Source organism: Atheta coriaria, unplaced genomic scaffold, assembly GCF_025399875.1.
Source record: "Atheta coriaria isolate IRGN ID8LTWV9N9 unplaced genomic scaffold, Caltech_Dcor_3.1 hic_scaffold_9_pilon, whole genome shotgun sequence".
Lineage (NCBI taxonomy): Eukaryota > Metazoa > Arthropoda > Insecta > Coleoptera > Staphylinidae > Dalotia > Dalotia coriaria.
The window spans coordinates 4220427-4238452 of NW_027045451.1; the positions used below are offsets into that span (position 1 = coordinate 4220427).

The 18026-nt window shown below is 38.3% G+C and overlaps 2 protein-coding genes and 1 long non-coding RNA gene across 3 annotated transcripts; 1 reads left to right on the forward strand and 2 right to left on the reverse strand.

Moving 5' to 3' along the window:
* The first annotated feature begins 11804 nt into the window (after positions 1-11804).
* LOC135798091 (uncharacterized) lies at positions 11805-12391 on the forward strand. Its single transcript, XR_010549659.1, has 2 exons — positions 11805-11912; positions 11993-12391. It is a non-coding gene; the product is annotated as an uncharacterized lncRNA (long non-coding RNA).
* On the reverse strand, positions 12317-15903 carry LOC135798087 (transitional endoplasmic reticulum ATPase TER94). Its single transcript, XM_065310777.1, has 6 exons — positions 15696-15903; positions 14834-15193; positions 13461-14772; positions 13219-13402; positions 12877-13163; positions 12317-12809 (listed from the first exon to the last, which is right to left on the reverse strand). The coding sequence occupies exons 1-6, from the start codon at positions 15707-15709 to the stop codon at positions 12555-12557; spliced, it is 2412 nt and encodes an 803-aa protein (XP_065166849.1). The 5' UTR covers positions 15710-15903; the 3' UTR covers positions 12317-12554.
* Positions 15904-16213: 310 nt separating this feature from the next.
* On the reverse strand, positions 16214-18018 carry LOC135798088 (myoneurin-like). Its single transcript, XM_065310778.1, has 2 exons — positions 17591-18018; positions 16214-17343 (listed from the first exon to the last, which is right to left on the reverse strand). The coding sequence occupies exons 1-2, from the start codon at positions 17885-17887 to the stop codon at positions 16312-16314; spliced, it is 1329 nt and encodes a 442-aa protein (XP_065166850.1). The 5' UTR covers positions 17888-18018; the 3' UTR covers positions 16214-16311.
* Between the last annotated feature and the right edge of the window lie 8 nt (positions 18019-18026).

The window sequence follows — 18026 nt, forward strand, 5'->3', positions numbered from 1 at the left end:
GCACAGATTATTTGTTTTCTCCAATGTATGAATATAATATTACCTATATTGTATGCAATGTTTTTAGTTTAACTTATGTTTTCTTTTAATTGCAGTACTTGTTGTGCCCTAGCAATCCAATGAGCACTGCGTTGGTAAGTTTTTATTAAGTTATATTATTCGGTCAAATGTCTTATGACCTGCGTGTTCCAATAGCTCGCGAATTAGGGGGGCCGTATATATTTTACTTAATGATAATATGGAAAACGGAGATCTTTGCAATTAAAATAAATCGTCAAAATTTGATTAATTTCAATTTTTAGCACTATCAGTCGCGTTTTTCGACCTCTTGCGCCATTAAATGAAATTATTTTAAGTTTCCGTCTAATAGAGAATTTTCCAATTTTCCGTAATGAATAATTTTCTGGTTGTAAATTTCATCTCTCAGATTTCCGTTTTATCCTATCTTATAGAATAGTCCGTAGATTAAGACGCTGTGATCAGATCTTATTTATCTCTTTTAGTTTACGAGTTATTCGCGATTGAAATAAATGGGCAACAATTGAAAAATTTCACTTGTTAGTACTTTTAGTGGCATTTTTTGACCTTTTATTGTTGAGAATATAATTATTTTATATTTTTATCTGATAGAGAATTTTCTAATCTTTCATAATCAGCAATTAGTTGGTTGCTATCGCTTTTAGTTTAAGAGATATTAATTATCGAAAATCGTCGATAAAAAGTATCAAGCACTCCCCCTTGGCAATTTTTTCTTAAGAATTAAAATTTCATTTCTCACATTTCCGTTTTAACTATCCTATATTATAGAGGATAGTCTGTAGATTAAGATGCTGCGATCAGATCCTATTTATCTCTTTTAGTTTACGAGTTATTCGCGATTTAAATAAATGGGCAAAAATTGAAAAATGTCACTTTTTTGTACTTTTAGTGGCATTTTTTGACCTTTTATTTTTGAGTATATAATTATTTTATATTTTTATCAGATAGAGAATTTTCCAATCTTTCATAATCAGCAATTTTCTGGTTGCTATCTCTTTTAGTTTAGATGATAGATACGAAAATCGTCTATATAAACTATCAATTAATAATATAATAAAAATTATAATAATAATATAATTAGATTAATTTATTTTGAATAAGTATATCCTCTTGACTTCTATATTTGAAATTTTAAGTTATGTGTAAAAATTGCTACTTATTTAGAGAGGGTGGTGCATGCGCATTCTCGTGTACGTGTGATACACGGACACGGCCACTTAAGTGCGTGACCACTCACTGATACATAGGCAATCGCTCACTGCCTCATATATACGCCACAGTTTTTGAAACGCTGTGTATTTTCTGGAGGTACAATAAAGTATTCTCAGGTAGCGCAACGATGCATGTTATAACTAAAAATATTCCTGCGAGTGAAAGTCGACGTGCACACTTGGGATGCGCAGCTCTTACTTCGTGCGGCAGATAAAAATACTCCGTATTCGTGTTTCTCGTTGTAAATTCGGCATATCGCGTTATATTTTATTGAATTTAGTGTTAATTGCCGTGTTTGGTCATTTGGTAAATATTTATCGCGTATGTAATCTTCGGAATTCAATATTTTGTGTGTTTATTACATTTTCGCGTGGATTTCTGATAGGTTGTCGACGGACGTCGGCCGGCAGACTTTGTGTGTGATTATAAATAATATTTAGGACTTGTGCGAACCATTTTTGACTTCTGCACAACTCGTTGGTTCAATGTGTTACCTGGTACGAATACTAATTTAAATAATTATGAAGAACATTTCAGTATCTACTCATATCTGATTTGCGGTGCTCGATGCACTTGTAAGTAAAATTTTTATCATTCATAGTCTATGTTTTCCTGGTTTCTTGCAATTAGAAAATTGATATATTTTGCGGACATCTTTTTTTCAATAAATGCTTCAATAAAACTCAAATCAAAAATCATAATTTCTTGATTTAAATTTTAGTTCACTAGCATGAACTAACAATCATAAAGTAGAATTGTATTCGTTTTGAATATCAGCGTTTGTGTATAAACCACTTTTTTATCGCATTCGCCGTGCGAGATGCTACGCGAACGATTCTCGTCGCGCTGTCGCATGCAGCACATTTTAGTTCAGTTCTTATCACAGGTACCGTGTCTATTGCAATTCGTGCACATGGTCGCGTGCCATCGACGCGCCGCCAGCTTTGCGCATCTATTGCAATTCGCGCACAAGGTCACCTGGCATCGACGCGCTGGCTTTGCGCATCTATTGTCTTATTGAGTCTTATTGTGAACTGCCGCATCCTTGCGTGCGCACTTTGGGCATGCTCTATTGTTGGATTGCAGTTGGATTGCTATGTTTCGGGTCGGTCTCTGGCGTATCCAGACGTATATCACGCAATGCGTTTCGTTTTATCAGACTTCTATTTTCAAAGTTTGCATTATATTCGGTCATCAATTGACTTAGTTGTAATATGCATCTGCAGTGTTTTCTTAATAAGTAATTGTACGTTTAATGTTCATAAATGCTTTTTTTGCTAACTTTTGATGTTTATATTTCAAATCAAATATTTCGGTTATTGTGGGACGTGGTCGGCCGCTAGATCAACCGGAAACATATTCGTGCTTGAGTAAGTTACTTTTATCTGACCATTGTGATACTCTGCACAGAAAGTTTGTTTTCTCCCATGTGTGAATATAATATTATCTTACTGTATGAAATGTTTCTGTTTTAACTTATGTTTTCTTTTAATTGCAGTACTTGCTGTTCCCTTGCAAGCTGATGAGCGCTGCATTGGTAAGTTTAAAATAAGGTTAAATTATATATAATTATAATTCGGTTAAATGTTTTATCACATTTCACCTGCGTGTTGCAATAGCCCGAAATTTAGGGGGGCGTATATATTTCACTTAATAGTAATATGGAAAACGGATCATAGTGCGGAAAACCTTTGTGAAATGTTCAAATTTTTTATCGGATTCTGATAGCGCAATAGGGGTTTTGTTAATTTTTTTGTTGATTTAGTTGAGTCTCATTCGGTGTACCGTAGCTGGGTGGCGATAGAATTGACTCGTGTTCAAAGCACCGTAGGGGGTGACGGTAGAAGTGACGCACATTCAGGGCACCGTACAAGGGCAGCGGTAAAAGTGACTCGCGTTCAGAGCACCGTAGGGGGTAACGGTAGAAATGACTCGTGTTCAGGGCACCCTGCGGAGGTAGCGGTAGAAGTGACTCGTGTTCAGGGCACCGTTCGAAGGTAGCGGTAGTGAGTCGTATTCAGAAAATATAAAATATAAATTGTGCTATTCGGAATTGAAAACAAAAACTGGGAAAGGAGGCCGTACCGCCTCTTGTATTTTTTTGTTATGAATTTTTTGCACCCTTTATTTTTCCGATTCTCATACTTTTGATTTTAATACTTTATTTTATAAAGAATATTTAAATTAGTCGCGATTTAATTCTGTATCTCCCTGTATAGAAATTTATTGTGATAAAATTCTGTAACGCGAGTTATATTGAAAGTTGTGTGTGTGCGCCGTAGTACTCGTTGCGGTAGGAATTGTAGTTTTTTAATATAACACACGAACGCGGTGTTACATTTATTTCGAAATATTTTACTAGATGTGAAATTTAATTCTGTATCTCCCTGTATAGAAATTTATTGCGAAAGAATTCCGTAACGAGAGTTATATTGCAAGTTGTGTTTGTGCGCCGTAGTACGTAGTACCGTAGCGCTAGGAATTGTAGTTTTTTTTTCGAATAACACGCGAACGCGGGGTTACAATTAGTTCGAATTAATTTTCCTAGATGGGGAATTTAATTTTGTATCTCTCTGTATAGAAAGTTATTGCCAGAAAATTCCGTAACGCTAGTTATATGGCAAGTTGTGTGTGTGCGCTTTAGTACTCGTTGCGCTAAGAATTGTAATTTTTTTCGTATAACGCGCGAACTCAGGGTTACAATTAGTTCAAATTAATTTTCCTAGATGGGGAATTTAATTTTGTATCTTTCTGTATAGAAAGTTATTGCGAGAAAATTCCGTAACGCGAGTTATATTGCAAGTTGTGTGTGTGCGCCGTAGTACTCGTTGCGCTAGGAATTGTAGTTTTTTTTTGTATAACACGCGAACGCGGGGTTACAATGTTGAAGGCACCGTATGAGGGTAGTGGTAGAAGTGACACGTGTTCAGGGCACCGTACAAGGTTAGCGGTAGAAGTGACTCGTGGTCAGGGTGCCGTACAAAGGTAGCGGTAGAAGTGACTCGTATTTTTAGCACTTTTAATCACATTTCTCGACTTTCTCCTTTACGATATTTAATTATTTTATATTATAATCCAATAGAGAATTTTCCAATCTTTCATAATCTGCAATTTGTTGATTGTTATCGCTTTTAGTTTAAGAGATATTAATTGTCAAAAATCCTCGAAATAAATTATCCAGCACCCCCCCTTGGCAATTTTTTCTTAAGAATTAAAATTTCATCTCTCCGATTTCCGTTTAACTATCCTATCTTATAGAGAATAGTCCGTAGATTAAGACGCCGCTATCAGATCCTATTTATCTCTTTTAGTTTACGAGATATTCGCGATTGAATAAAATGGGCAAAAATTGAAAAATGTCACTTTTTAGCTCCTTCATTTGCGTTTTTTGATCTTGCAATTTCTTGCAATTCGAAAATTTATATCTTTTGTCGAAATATTTTTTAAGCATTTCGCAGGTAATTTGAGAATAACATTTTAATTTTTTAGTTGCGGATGCTTCAGTAAAACTCAAGTATTAATCATAATTTTATTATTTAAATTTTAGTTCTCTAACATGAACTAAATATCTTAAAATAGAATTGTATGAGTTTTGAAGACAGTGCTATTATAAGCGTTTGTGTGAAACAACTTTCTTATCGCATTCGCCGTGCGAGATGCTACACGTAAGATTTTCGGCGCGCTGTCGCATGCAGTCAGTTTCGTGCCGGTCTCTGGCGTATCCAGACGTATTTCGCGCAACGCGTTTCATTTTTCGGACTTCTATTTTGAAAGTTTGCATTATATTCGGTCATCAATTGACTAAGTCGTAATATGCATCTGCAGTGTTTTCTTAATAATTAATTGTGCGTTAAAAGTCCCAAATTACAATGCTGCGGTTTTATTGACGGTTATTGTGTGACGTGGCCGGTCGCTAGATCAACTGGAAACCTATTCGTGCTGGAGTAAGTTAGTTTTATATGACCATTGCGATACTCACTCGTAGCACAGAAAGTTTGTTTTTTCTCGTATGTGTGAATATAATAACATTATCATACTGTATGAAATATTTTGTTTTAACTATATGTTTTATTTTAATTACGGTACTGTCGTACCTGCCAATCCGATGAGCGCTGCATTGGTAAGTTTTATAGTGAACATATTATTCGGTTAAATGTTTTATACGTTTTATCTGCGTGTGCAATAGCCCTTGAATTAGGGAGCGGGTGTAAAAACACACCTTGGTAGGTTGATTAATTACTGATTTAATTCGAATTCTATCAGATAAAGTAAACGTCTACGTTGCTGGCTAGGCTTTCCTTTGTACGGTTTTAATTCTATAAATCGCGTTTATTTTAAACTAACGCTTTGTTTGCAAACACCCATTTGTAGCATAAAAGTGTATGTTATTAAATTGCCGTTTGTTGCTTTATGATTATTGGGTTTAGTATCCTGGTAAACCTTGGTGTGTTTCTAATTGCTGGCGAACGCGACAATTAGATAATATCATCATTATAATTTGAACTTATAGAATTGTATTTACTCCGAAGATGAGAAAAACAAGCGTTTGTGTTTGCAACACCTATGAAAATGAAACTTTTTACTTTATAATTTTACAAATTTCCTTTGTTCAACTTTTATAAATTTTCAGATATTTGTGCATTTGTTAATAATACATGTGTGTATGTATGGTGGCTCAATGGTACCTTAGATATGCTACGATACGTGTCACGTACGTACGTTCGTTTTATTTAAAAATGGTTGTTTGTAAAGTAGGTTTTGATCGAGATGTTTTGCGTGATAACGTCTTATTATTGAGTGATATAAGTTTTTGTTTATTTGCATTGTTGTAACACTTCGCACTTCACATTTTGTTTTACTGTTAAACATTCAACGAAAACTTAACCGCACGAGAAAATGTCCATTCGTTTGTATGCCGCTTTAGAGTGAGAGAGGGAAGATCGGTCCACTCACTCCCGAACGCGCTACTTTTTTCCTGCCTCCGCTCGTATTGGATTCCGCGTGACAAGTTTCACGGAATGACTGGCAGCGCTCGAGATGAGACGGGAGATCGGTCCGTCTCTCTCTCGTTATAACGAGAGGGGTATATACCTGCAGTCGGCCTCGAGGCCACGTGACACAGTTTCTGAACATGTCACCCGACTAAAAGCGATTTTAAAGACGTTATCACGTCAAAAATGAATGTATTGTTAAATATAATTAATAAAACACGATTTAAAAATTAAAATCTCATTCATATTTCTTTATGATATCACTCTCCTGTCGTTTTTAGGATATGCGTCTTAAAATCAAATTTCATATTAATCTCAATATTGCGTGGCGTGTACAATGTACTATTAGCTTGAATTATGTTGTTGTTTTAAAAACATGATAAAAACAGAAACATATGAAAAAATCAGAGCCAACAATGATAAAAACATAAGGTGGTGGTGAGACGTGCACCTGCTGGCATGCTAACGAATTTACGGATCGAATCTCAGGTATAAAAGGCATTTTTTTCTCAAATATAAAAATATCCAGGTGTAATTTGGGTTGCATATGGTGCAACGAAATATAAGAGAAATTAGAGGCTGAAGTGAAGGCAATACGAGGAAGTAAGAAAGTAAGTGGAGAAACGAAGAACAGATAAATAGAAGGAGTAAAGAAAATAGGAGAGAAGACAGAAGGAAGAAAATAGAGAGTAGAGGGAGGGAGATGATAGAAGAAGAAAGAACAGGGAGGATCAGATTTTTAAATTTTTGGCACGTGTCGTTATAAGACCAGTCTACGGTAGATCTCCCAGAGCGCCTCCGGCGCTCTGGGTCGATCGCCCTTTCTACAACTTCGATGCGTCCCATTGCTCCCGGCCCATCCTACAGCTACGATGTCTCTGCGCTTCATCCCCGAAATTATCAGGCATATCAACAATTTTTATGGTGGGGATCACCCAGAGAGAGAGGAACTCCTTATAAAGGACATCCTTTTAAGAGCTTGTAAATATTTTTTAAGTTTTAAGTCGTCTCAAGAGACTTACTTGCGAAATGTTTTACAAGTTCTGACCTGTACAGAATGAGAGAAAAGAGTACACGAATCATGCAGGATACCTTAACAATTTTTATAGTGGGGATCATCCCTGAGAGAGGGAACTCTCTTAGAGACCTGTTCATAATGATAGAAGGTACACAAATCAAAAGTCAATACCATTTTACTATTTGTTTATTTACAATAGAGTACAAGTTTAGATTTTAAGTAAACAGAATGCCGCCATATTGAAACAGGACTCACAATTACTACTTCATAAAGTTCTACCGGAATAATAAAGAAATTAGTAAATAGACAATTTTTCTAGGTGATTGAAAATGAAAATAAATATACAAGGTGTTACACAAGGTAAATTTAAAGAAATGCAAACAAACAACTCTCAGCACTACAAACGCCGCTCGTTTCACTCGACGATCAGAGGAAACTGTATACAAGTGTTCCAAACAGAAAATTCTAAATGCAAACGGGGAAAATACTAGAAACGAAGCAGCTAAAAGTAATTTTTAGGACACAAAGGAAAACATATATACAGGAATTGAACACAGAAAGAAAATTCCAGAAGAGTTCAAGCAGCGAACCTCCAAACTCACAACTAAATAGATTTGTACGTGTTAGGAAAACTAATATACAGGGTTTTACAAAAAGAAAATTTTACGAAACTACAAAGAAGTCAATATTCACAATACGGACAGGAAAATTTTACAAGAGTAACAATACTTTTGGCCCTTAAGAAATCAGAGATTTTACCCGAAAAACATCGACATGGAGCAAAAGGGTGCTACAAAAATAAAACATTTACATTTTAATATGTTTGACTATAGTTAATATATTTGGCAACTGATGGTAACATCAACTGTATAAGGTGGCAGGCGAGGTGAAGCACCATCCGGCGGAAAACAAATCAACAGACGGCAAGCGACGGCGCATACTTAACACAGTGGTTAAAAGGTGGTAAAGCAACAATTTCTTTGTAAATATTAAGATATACTGAGACTGCAAAAACGAAAAGAAGCCCGTTCAAGATTTTATTTCAACAAAATTATTAATTTAATGGAGTTTGGAATTCGATTCGAAAAATTTTTATGTTTTGCGTGATCATCGAAATCACTTGATAGGCAAACGGCCGACGGCAAAGTAAAAAGCGTGGTCAATCATGAATTTTAAAAACGTGGCATATGATTAAATCAAGCATATCAATTTTGGATTAACTGCCTTAACTTTCCGCAGAAAAATTTTAATTATCCACCCACCTGTGCATTGTTGATGAGGATATTTTCTATCCTGTAATATATTCTGTCAAACTGAAAACTCGCGCACGGATTAACGGACACTTATTTCTTACTTAAAGACTCTAACCGCCATAAATCGTTAAACAAAACAGGCACACATACCCATTTAGAATATTATTGCCGATTGCTTGAGAATACACGACGATTAATCCTCAATTAAAACTATCTAAAGGCATTGAATTTAAGGGGCTGCGCCACAGGACCGGCGGTGAGCATTTGCGTGTGATTGGGACGCAAGGCGGGTACTTTTAAACGGTGTCGCGTTGGTAAGACGAAGGTGACGCGCGACGGTGAGGCGCGGCTGGTTTGGGGAAGACAAAAACTAAGGAGATTTTGTGTTGAATACACATCCACGAAATTTTGCTTTAGCCACTTTTCAATATTTCTCGGCTTTATACTGAATAAATTGATTTTGAATGTAATAAGTCTGAGTCTTCGTAAAAGTTTACTGTATACAGGTACTTTAGTTAATTAGGGGTGTTTTTGTAAAAGGTTACTCACACTTTATATGTGTGTAGGACAGTAAAATACCACTTATTTCCATTTCAGTGCTACAGTGATACATTTATAACACTACATATCGTAAAATTGAAATAAATAATTATATATGTTATTACATTAATTTAATAAAAACAAATGTGAAACTTTATATATTTATGTTTTATGTATTATATTTTATGTATAATTGTGTCGATTGTGTCAACCTACCGAAGCTTAGTTAACACACCTTTTGTTTATAAAGCGTACTTTACACTTAAGAAAACACGTTAATATGTCAGTAAACTTGCAAAATAAAAATAAATAAGTACCTCTTCCTTTACCGCAAATTACCATTTTCAATCAAATCCTTCTGGAAGAAGCATGCAGTTCACAGCTGGTCCAAGATATCCGTAAGGTTTCGTTAAAATGTTAAACCTACAAAAATAATTTATAAGATAAGATAATAAAATTTGGAAAATAAGAAGGAAAATAATTAATAACAAAAAATATTGCTGCATCATGCTGTATGAGTAATTTCAGTAACGAATATAATCTAAACTAAAAGCGCTAGCAGCTAAAGGATTAAACATTATGAAAATTTGGAAAATTCTTTATAAGATATGACAATAAAATAATTAAAATTTATGGTATAAAGGTTCAGAAATCTTAATCAAATAAATAATTTAATGAGTACACAAAACAAAACCACTAGGGATTCTTAGCAGACGGAAGATATCCGCCGGCCGACGGGAAATACCTGCGTAATTTGCAATTCCGAGTTCTACGCGCGATATCTCAATAACTATACGCCGTACTTGTCTGGTAATTCTAAATCTTAACTTTGCTGACCGATTCTAATTCAACAATCGACTTAAAATCACAAGAAATGCGATAAGTCATTACGAAAACCGTCGCGCAAATAAGAAATAGAAGAACAGTACGACAGAACGACAGTAAGAAATAGAACAAAAACTGCTGATTTTATATTGTGGACGTTGCCTCTTATTCGTATAAACAACATACGAAGATAGCGATAGAAGCAACACCCTTTTAGGGCACCGTATGAGGATAGCGGTAGAAGTGACTTTATTCAGGGCACCGTACGAGAGTAGCGCTAAAAGTGACATTATTCAGGGCACCGTACGAGGGTAGCGGTAGAAGTGACTTTATTCAGGGCACCGTACGAGGGTAGCGGTAAAAGTGACTATATTCAGGGTACCTGAATAACGATTTTAGAGCACTTCTAGCGGGATTTTGGTGGACTGCAAGGCCCCATCTAAGAAAATGACTCTCGAAGTATCTCAATTTGAAAAAATCATTGAAATTGCGCAAACGGTGCGCGAGATACAGCCGAATTTCCACCGGGTGTTTCAAAAATTCACACAAGGCGTAAAAGTTTGAGAGCGATTTTAAGGCGCTTCTAGCATGATTTTGGAGGGCTGCAAGGTCGTATCGTATAAAATGCATTTCGCGCTATGCAAATTTGAAAGAATCATTAAAATCACAAGAACGGGCAAGCAATTCAAAAGGTATAATTGCAATTGAAAAATCAAGACATGACGCTGCACTCCCATTTAGCATTTTTTAGTTACGTATTATTTATTCCATCAATTATTTTCTCGATTTGAATACTATATCTTATAGAATCTATCTCTTTTAGTTTGCGAGACAATCGCAAAACAAACCGATTGAATCGTTTGCTATGGCTGCTGCGTCCGACTGAGAATCGCAGTAACAGGAAACGATTGTCCATCGCAATTGCACATAGTTAAAAAATAAAACAATTGAATATAGGTGCAAGTTAAATTTAATAATGTAATTTTTTGAAGAAAACAAATACATACATCCCACAAGCACGCAATAAAAAGTTTGAACATTTTGTGACCACGTTTTTTGAATCTATAAGGCCAATGAGTACTTTGCAAAATACAAACGCGACTGGTATAAATGATTTCAAAATGTATTAATTTCAAACTGCTTGACATGTAAATTAAATGTTTATCTTTCCTTGCATGACCCATGCAAAATTCCAGTTGAATCAATTAAATAATTATTATATATCATATTATTACATACATAAATTTATCAATAATCCATTTTTTTTAAGAGAACATTTTATATTCATTCTACCGTATTAAAATTACGACGTTCAAAAGACTCGAAAGCAAGCAGCGACGGCATGCAGAATTATGTGCATCACACTTGTACAAAGTCAGAAAAAGTTGTTTATAAGATATCCACAGCGATAAGCCCGTAGAGGAACATTTGCAATGTTTCGCGAGGTTTGAACGAGAATTCAAGGAGTATATTTTAACGATCACAATGATTTACTTAGTAATCAACCATAGTACCACGCTTTGCATGTTATGAAACTAAACAATACTAAACCACTTTGCTTTATCACATCTTATTGCAAAAGAAAACGCTGGCACTTACCCCTGTATACATCACTGATGCCCGTTCACGTTTACAAAACATTCCACGCGAGATATCACTACAATCACTAAACGCCAGCGATGTCCGCAACGTATCGAATTGAAATGTCAGCCTATGAAGAACGCGTGAAGGATACGGGCGGACAACCGACGACAACGACCGACAAGGACCAACTGAACTAGTATTCGACTAGAGTCACACTCACGTGATTTGCAAGGAGTGGGACTCTATTGGGGGAGCTGCACGCGCCTGCGGCATGTGCTTATCTCGCGCGGCGATATGCCTTCATGAACGCGCACCCCACACTGGTATTTTTGATGTTACAGTACAACAACAACAAATTATTTTAGAGGAAACAAAATAAATACTCATTTAATAATATTAGATTATAAACTAGAACTTAATGCAACTTACTGATATAAAAACACAATCATGGTAAATTAGGAAGACGTCGCACAAGTAACGATTGCAAAACTCTTCTTCCAGGCAATAATATTGCATCTTTTATGTTTTAGATTTGTCAATGTAAAAACTCAACATTTCAAGTTTTTACTTATATTCACCGTGTGATTTTACATCTAAACGAGAGTCAAGTTGAAAACAACAAGGACAAGTTGATAAAAGATAATCCGGTTTATGAATCTCGCATGCAGCTCATCCGGGCACAATCCCAAAATGCAAATTCGGTGAAATAAGTGCATCGCAGCGCCATCTCTGTGTTATTTAAAATGTCCAAAGGTAATCAGCTTGTTTGTATACGAGTAGTTGGCTAGTCAAAGAGAAACTTAAATTAATCTGTACGAGTGCTAATAATTCATGAGTCAAATATACCAATCGAATACATTTTGTACGAAAACGTTCGTTTTTTTTTTTTATTTGTTTCTTTCCCAAAAACATTACTGCAGTATTATCAATTTATCGTTTCAAATACGACGCCCTAGTTCGGGCCAATTTAAAGTACGCGAGTACTCAATTGAAACTAATAAATTATACAAATATAAAAGTAAGTTTAGTTTATCAATAATATTGTAAATCAAAACGTTTGGGTGCTTCGGCACTTCGGCGTCGCTCTGGTGTCTAGCTGTAGAGATCGTCTTCAGGATCTTCCTGGAAGTTGCCCTGGTCACCACCGGTGCCCGCGCCCGGCTGAGACGCATTACCCGTTTGATTCGGAAAACGGAAGTTCGTGCCAAAGCCACGCGATTGCTGCAGTGTTTGCGCGAACATCTCGTACTTGCGGATGTCATTATCCGATACTGAACGCCGCGCGAATCTCATCGCTTCCTCGAAGTGTGCGCGTGTGATCTCTGGCACCGGATCATCGTCGTCCAGCTGAAAGAAGGGCGACAAATAATATCCAAGTAAACGCCTAAAAGTACCGTAATGGAGTTAAACTTACTTCCATAGCGTGATTCGGATTAGCAGCGCGTTCGCGCTCTCTACGGATCTCGTTCTCGATCGACTGCCTGATGGCGAGTTTACAGGCGCGCTGACAGATCTCTGTGATGTCCGCACCAGAGAATCCGTGCGTCACCTTCGCGATGTAAGTCATTTCGACGTCAGGCGCTACAGGTGACTTGCGCAAGTTAGCCTTGAAGATGGCTTCGCGCGACTTCTCGTCTGGCAGAGGAATGTAGATCAGCTGGTCGAGACGACCCGGACGCAAAATTGCCGGATCAATGATATCTAGTGCGCAAAAATTAGTAACCGACATGCAACAAAATATTAATGGTAAACAAACCTGGTCTGTTAGTAGCCCCAATGATAAAAACGTTCTTCTTAGCGCCCATACCGTCCATCTCCGTAAGAATCTGATTGATGACTCGATCAGCAGCACCTCCAGCATCGCCAACATTTCCACCACGAGATTTAGCAATAGAATCCAATTCGTCAAAGAACAACACACAAGGACTTGCAGATCTAGCCTATAATACCCCACGTTTTAATAAAATAAATAAATAAATGCGTATATTTAACTCCTACCTTATCGAAAATATCCCTGACGTTAGCTTCAGACTCACCAAACCACATCGTCAACAATTCCGGGCCCTTCACCGAAATAAAGTTGGCCTGGCACTCGTTGGCGATCGCCTTAGCCAGCAGTGTCTTACCACATCCGGGCGGTCCATAGAAGAGCACACCGCGCGATGGCTGCATGCCAAACTTGAGGAACTTGTCCGGATGCTCCACTGGATACTGCACCAATTCCTGCAGTTCACGCTTGACACCTTCCAGTCCACCAACGTCTTGCCACGTAACGTTCGGCACCTCAACGACAGTCTCACGCAGGGCGCTCGGACTGCTCTTAGACATAGCGTACCGGAAGTTCTCCATGGTAACTGCCAGTGAAGATAACACCTCGGCGTCAATCTGATCGTCCTCCAAATCGATCAAGTCCATCTTTTCACGGATTTGCTGGAGTGCAGCCTCCGAGCACAAAGATGCCAAATCAGCACCAACGTGACCATGAGTCTCAGCAGCGATCTGTTCAAGATCGACATCATCATGTAACTTCATATTCTTGGTATGAATGCGCAAAACCTCCAAACGACCAGTTGCGTCGGGGATGCCGATGTCAATTTCCCTGTCAAAACGTCCGAAGCGACGCAGAGCCGGATCGATTGAGTTGGGGCGATTCGTCGCCGCCATAACAATGACATGCGAGCTCTTCTTCATGCCGTCCATAAGCGTCAGCAACTGCGAGACAATACGACGTTCAACCTCGCCATGAGTCTTCTCACGTTTAGGTGCAATAGCATCTAACTCATCGATAAAGATGATAGCCGGGCTGTTCTTGTCCGCCTCTTCGAACGCCTTGCGCAAGTTGCTCTCAGACTCACCAGCCAATTTACTCATAATCTCTGGGCCGTTGATCAAGAAGAAGAAAGCGCCGGTTTCGTTAGCGACGGCACGCGCAATTAGAGTTTTACCGGTACCAGGTGGGCCGTAAAGCAAAATACCACGCGGCGGCTTCACACCGATCGCCTTAAAGAGCGACGGATGACGGAGTGGAAGCTCTACCATCTCCTTAATCTGGGCGAGCTGTTTGCGGCAGCCACCAATGTCGTCGTAGCCGACGGCATTCAGCGAGTCCTCCTCTTCCTCGCGCTTAATCGGGTCGCCATCACAATGAATCACAGTGTCCGGAGCCACGATGCAGAACGTCTCGGGATCGGTTCCGACCACTTTAAATTCGACGGCACGCATACCACCTCTTATCATGAAGACGTCGTCGGTGTGAATCGGCCGGTAGGCCTCCAGGAAATACGGTTTGATGTAAACTTCAAACAAATTTCTACCAAGGAAGGAAATAATTACAATTTGATAAATTACAGGATTTTAGTTGTTATATTTACCCAGTAAGTCCTTCAACGGTATCATCAATAGGCAATACGTGAATGCGCTTGCCGTATTTGATGCCGGGGCACGGCTGAATCGAGACGACGTCCGAAAGACGAACACGTAGATTATTGCGCACGATACGATTCATGCGAATCTTCTCGTCGGGGCAGGAATCGTCAGCCAGAACGATGGCGACGGTCTCCTTGCGCCGCTTGCCCTTGAGCAATACGGTGTCGCCACGGAAGAGCTGCAGCTCGTCCATCTTCGCCTGCGAGAGCGCGACCACGGAATTGTCATCGTTGACGGCCTCCTCGACGAGAAGACGGTTTGGGCGATCCTTCTTGCGCAAGATCGCGGTTGCCAAATCATCAGGACTGCAAATTAACACACACAGTTAGCATACAAGTAAAATGCTTGCTGTGAAAGCCTGTGTCACAAGTTTCCTTTGTTTGAATGTTTACGATATGCGGTTTTTTCGAAATGTGATTCCCCTCAATATAAATAATACTACAATCAATTACGAAAATTTTCCGCTTATACGGCAGTTGCAATGAGCTTCTCCTTAAATTACAAAAACCATAGAAGAATGTACATAACAAATGTTTTTTTTACTCATTCGTAGGGGATGTATGTATGTGTGGGTGCTTTATTATATCCAAAACTGATGAAAAGAGATTCTTAAATGTTGCAGTTATTCAACCGCCAGAAATAATTCGGCAAATGCGCCGAGTCCACCATGATGACAAGTGAAATCGGTTCGACGGTTCGTGTGCACGGCATCGCATACGCAAATGTCGTAACTAGCGAAGCCGGAACCGGCTAACGTCGCACGAACAACGAAAATCAAACGAGCGCCATTGTATGCGATCGACTTACCTCTTATCGGTCATCTTGGCGCTTCGCTGCTGCGCTCGAAACGGGAAAAGTTCGTGGAAAGCGGGCAAATGAAGAGTAAAACGTTTTTCACCGGTCGTCCGCACGAAACAGAACCAGCTCGGTCTCAGGTGACGATCGTTAGCTAGCGACTACACGAACTGCACGCACAGGATGACGGGCCGAACGAGTATGTGCTGAATGACGTTGCCGAATCAGCGTTTTTGACAGCCGCTTATATGACATCCGTCGGGCGCTTCCGTACCACACGACAATACACGAATAGTTAAACGTCTGGGGCGTTCTTTGTTACTCTCCAACATATCACGATGATCTTGCCTTTGTCATTATTAGAATTGCAATGTCAGAATCATTTTCTTACACTGTTTCATCAGCTCACTGCGAATTACTACAGCGTCCTCCTCGAAAACAACGGATGTTTCTAGAAAACCGACGTGTTCGAATCAGAATGCACCACACGCAACCCATTTACCACGAAAACAATTAATATATTGCCATAGTAATTTTAAACAAATTTATTGGTTTTGAATAAAACTATGTAACACTTACAACATATTAATCACGTTTCTAATCATACATTAAACACAAAATAAATATCTTAAAACTTTGATTTTTGTACGTCCGCATCTTCTTTTCGATGCATTTTTGAATGTCTTACAAGATGCGCCTTCTGCGAGAATCGCTTCTGACAAAATTCACACAAAAATGCTTTCTCACCCGTATGCACCAGCATGTGCTGATCCAGCTGCCCTTTCGTACTAAACGCTTTTCCGCATTGATCGCAGTAGTAATTCTTCTCGCCGGTATGAATTTTAACGTGTGTATTGAGATTACTTGAACTTGCAAACCTCTTCGGACAGTACACACATGCGTAAGGTCTCTCGCCAGTATGTATCGCAATCGTATGCTTTGTCAACTGTTGGGCAGTTGCAAAAGCCTTCGGACAAGCAGAACACACGTGATTTTTCTCACCCGTATGCGTCCGCATGTGCGTATGCAAATGTCCACCGTTGATAAATCGCTTATCGCACAAATGACACACGTAAGGTCGTTCTCCGGTGTGGATTCGTATGTGTCGCACCAGACACGGCTTCGAAAAGAAGACTTTATTGCACATGTCACATCTGTGATCCTTACTCTGCGCATTTTGAACTTTGTTCTTTTTAGCGGCGCATTTTGTATTGTTTTGCTTATTATTTTCTTCAGGTCTTGCAGTTACATTATTAAATTCTATATAACTTGTTGGCACTGGTGAATTATCAACCAATTGTTGTAATTGTAATGATTCTGCTGAGTTTAGTATTAGTTGATCATCAGAATTAAATGTTAACTCTTTGTTTTGCATTTGAACTGTGGAAACTTCAAGTAATTCATATTTTATTGCTGCGTTTTCTAAACCGTCGCTGTATAGTATTACGTTATCGTTCTTTTCGTTTTCCTCTGGATGTTGTTGAAGTGTTGCAATGTGGACATCGGGATTTTTCGCGGCCTGAATGCGCTGCATGTTTTCCAATGCTTGGCGCAATCTGGCGTCTGCCATTTCACATTGAGTTTTGATTTGGAAGGCTATATTTAATTTGGATATGCATTTTGTGCATATATTTCCAGGCAAATTGTCATCCTGGGATATCTGAAATTAAATGTTATTTAAAACTAACTTGGTGCAACAAATACAAAAATTACATAAACTATAGTTATGAAAATAAACAACACTTCAATTTAAGTTCAGAAACATTGTGGATGTGATATTGAAATATTTATCACTTAAAAGAAGTATAATAATAAGAAGCCAACAAGATATGTGAAAATCTGATTACTACGTTGTCTCGTATTAATGTGTGTTTTAAAAATTTCGGTTGTATTTGATTTGTGTTCACCTGTACTGAAGCACATGCCATGATAAGTATGGAGAAACTCGGCGGTTTGCTTGCGTCGAAGATTGGCACGAGTTTGGAAGCCTTCTCCAGACATATTCGACATATTGAGTCTGCGTTCGTCGTCAGGTAATAGCTGAGGTAGTCACTTGTTGTTTGTGCATTGCTTTTCGAATCACCAGACATATTTTTGTTTACAGAAAACAAGAGCCACTGGCGAATGTCGAAACGCAGATATTGAAGGCACGCACATGCGCAGTAATGCAATAATAAATCGCGTCGAATAAACAAAGAGTCCATATTGTAGATAATAAACTTCTGTATAAATGTACTAATATATTGTATAAGTTTGTAAGTAATAAAAGTAATGCATATTGTTGCAAACTCTTGAAGAATGTGCAAAAAAGCAAAGTGTAAACTTAGTTGCCTACTTCTGAAG

Excerpts from the sequence above, each read along its gene's own strand:
- LOC135798088 (XM_065310778.1), bottom strand. The coding sequence starts at position 17,887 with ATGGACTCTTTGTTTATTCGACGCGATTTATTATTGCATTACTGCGCA. Across the intron at positions 17,344-17,590 it reads TGGCATGTGCTTCAGTACAG|ATATCCCAGGATGACAATTT; the intron begins GTGAACACAAAT and ends ATTTAATTTCAG.
- LOC135798087 (XM_065310777.1), bottom strand. Across the intron at positions 14,773-14,833 it reads ACCGTTGAAGGACTTACTGG|AAATTTGTTTGAAGTTTACA; the intron begins GTAAATATAACA and ends CTTCCTTGGTAG. Across the intron at positions 12,810-12,876 it reads ATCCGAATCACGCTATGGAA|CTGGACGACGATGATCCGGT; the intron begins GTAAGTTTAACT and ends CCCTTCTTTCAG.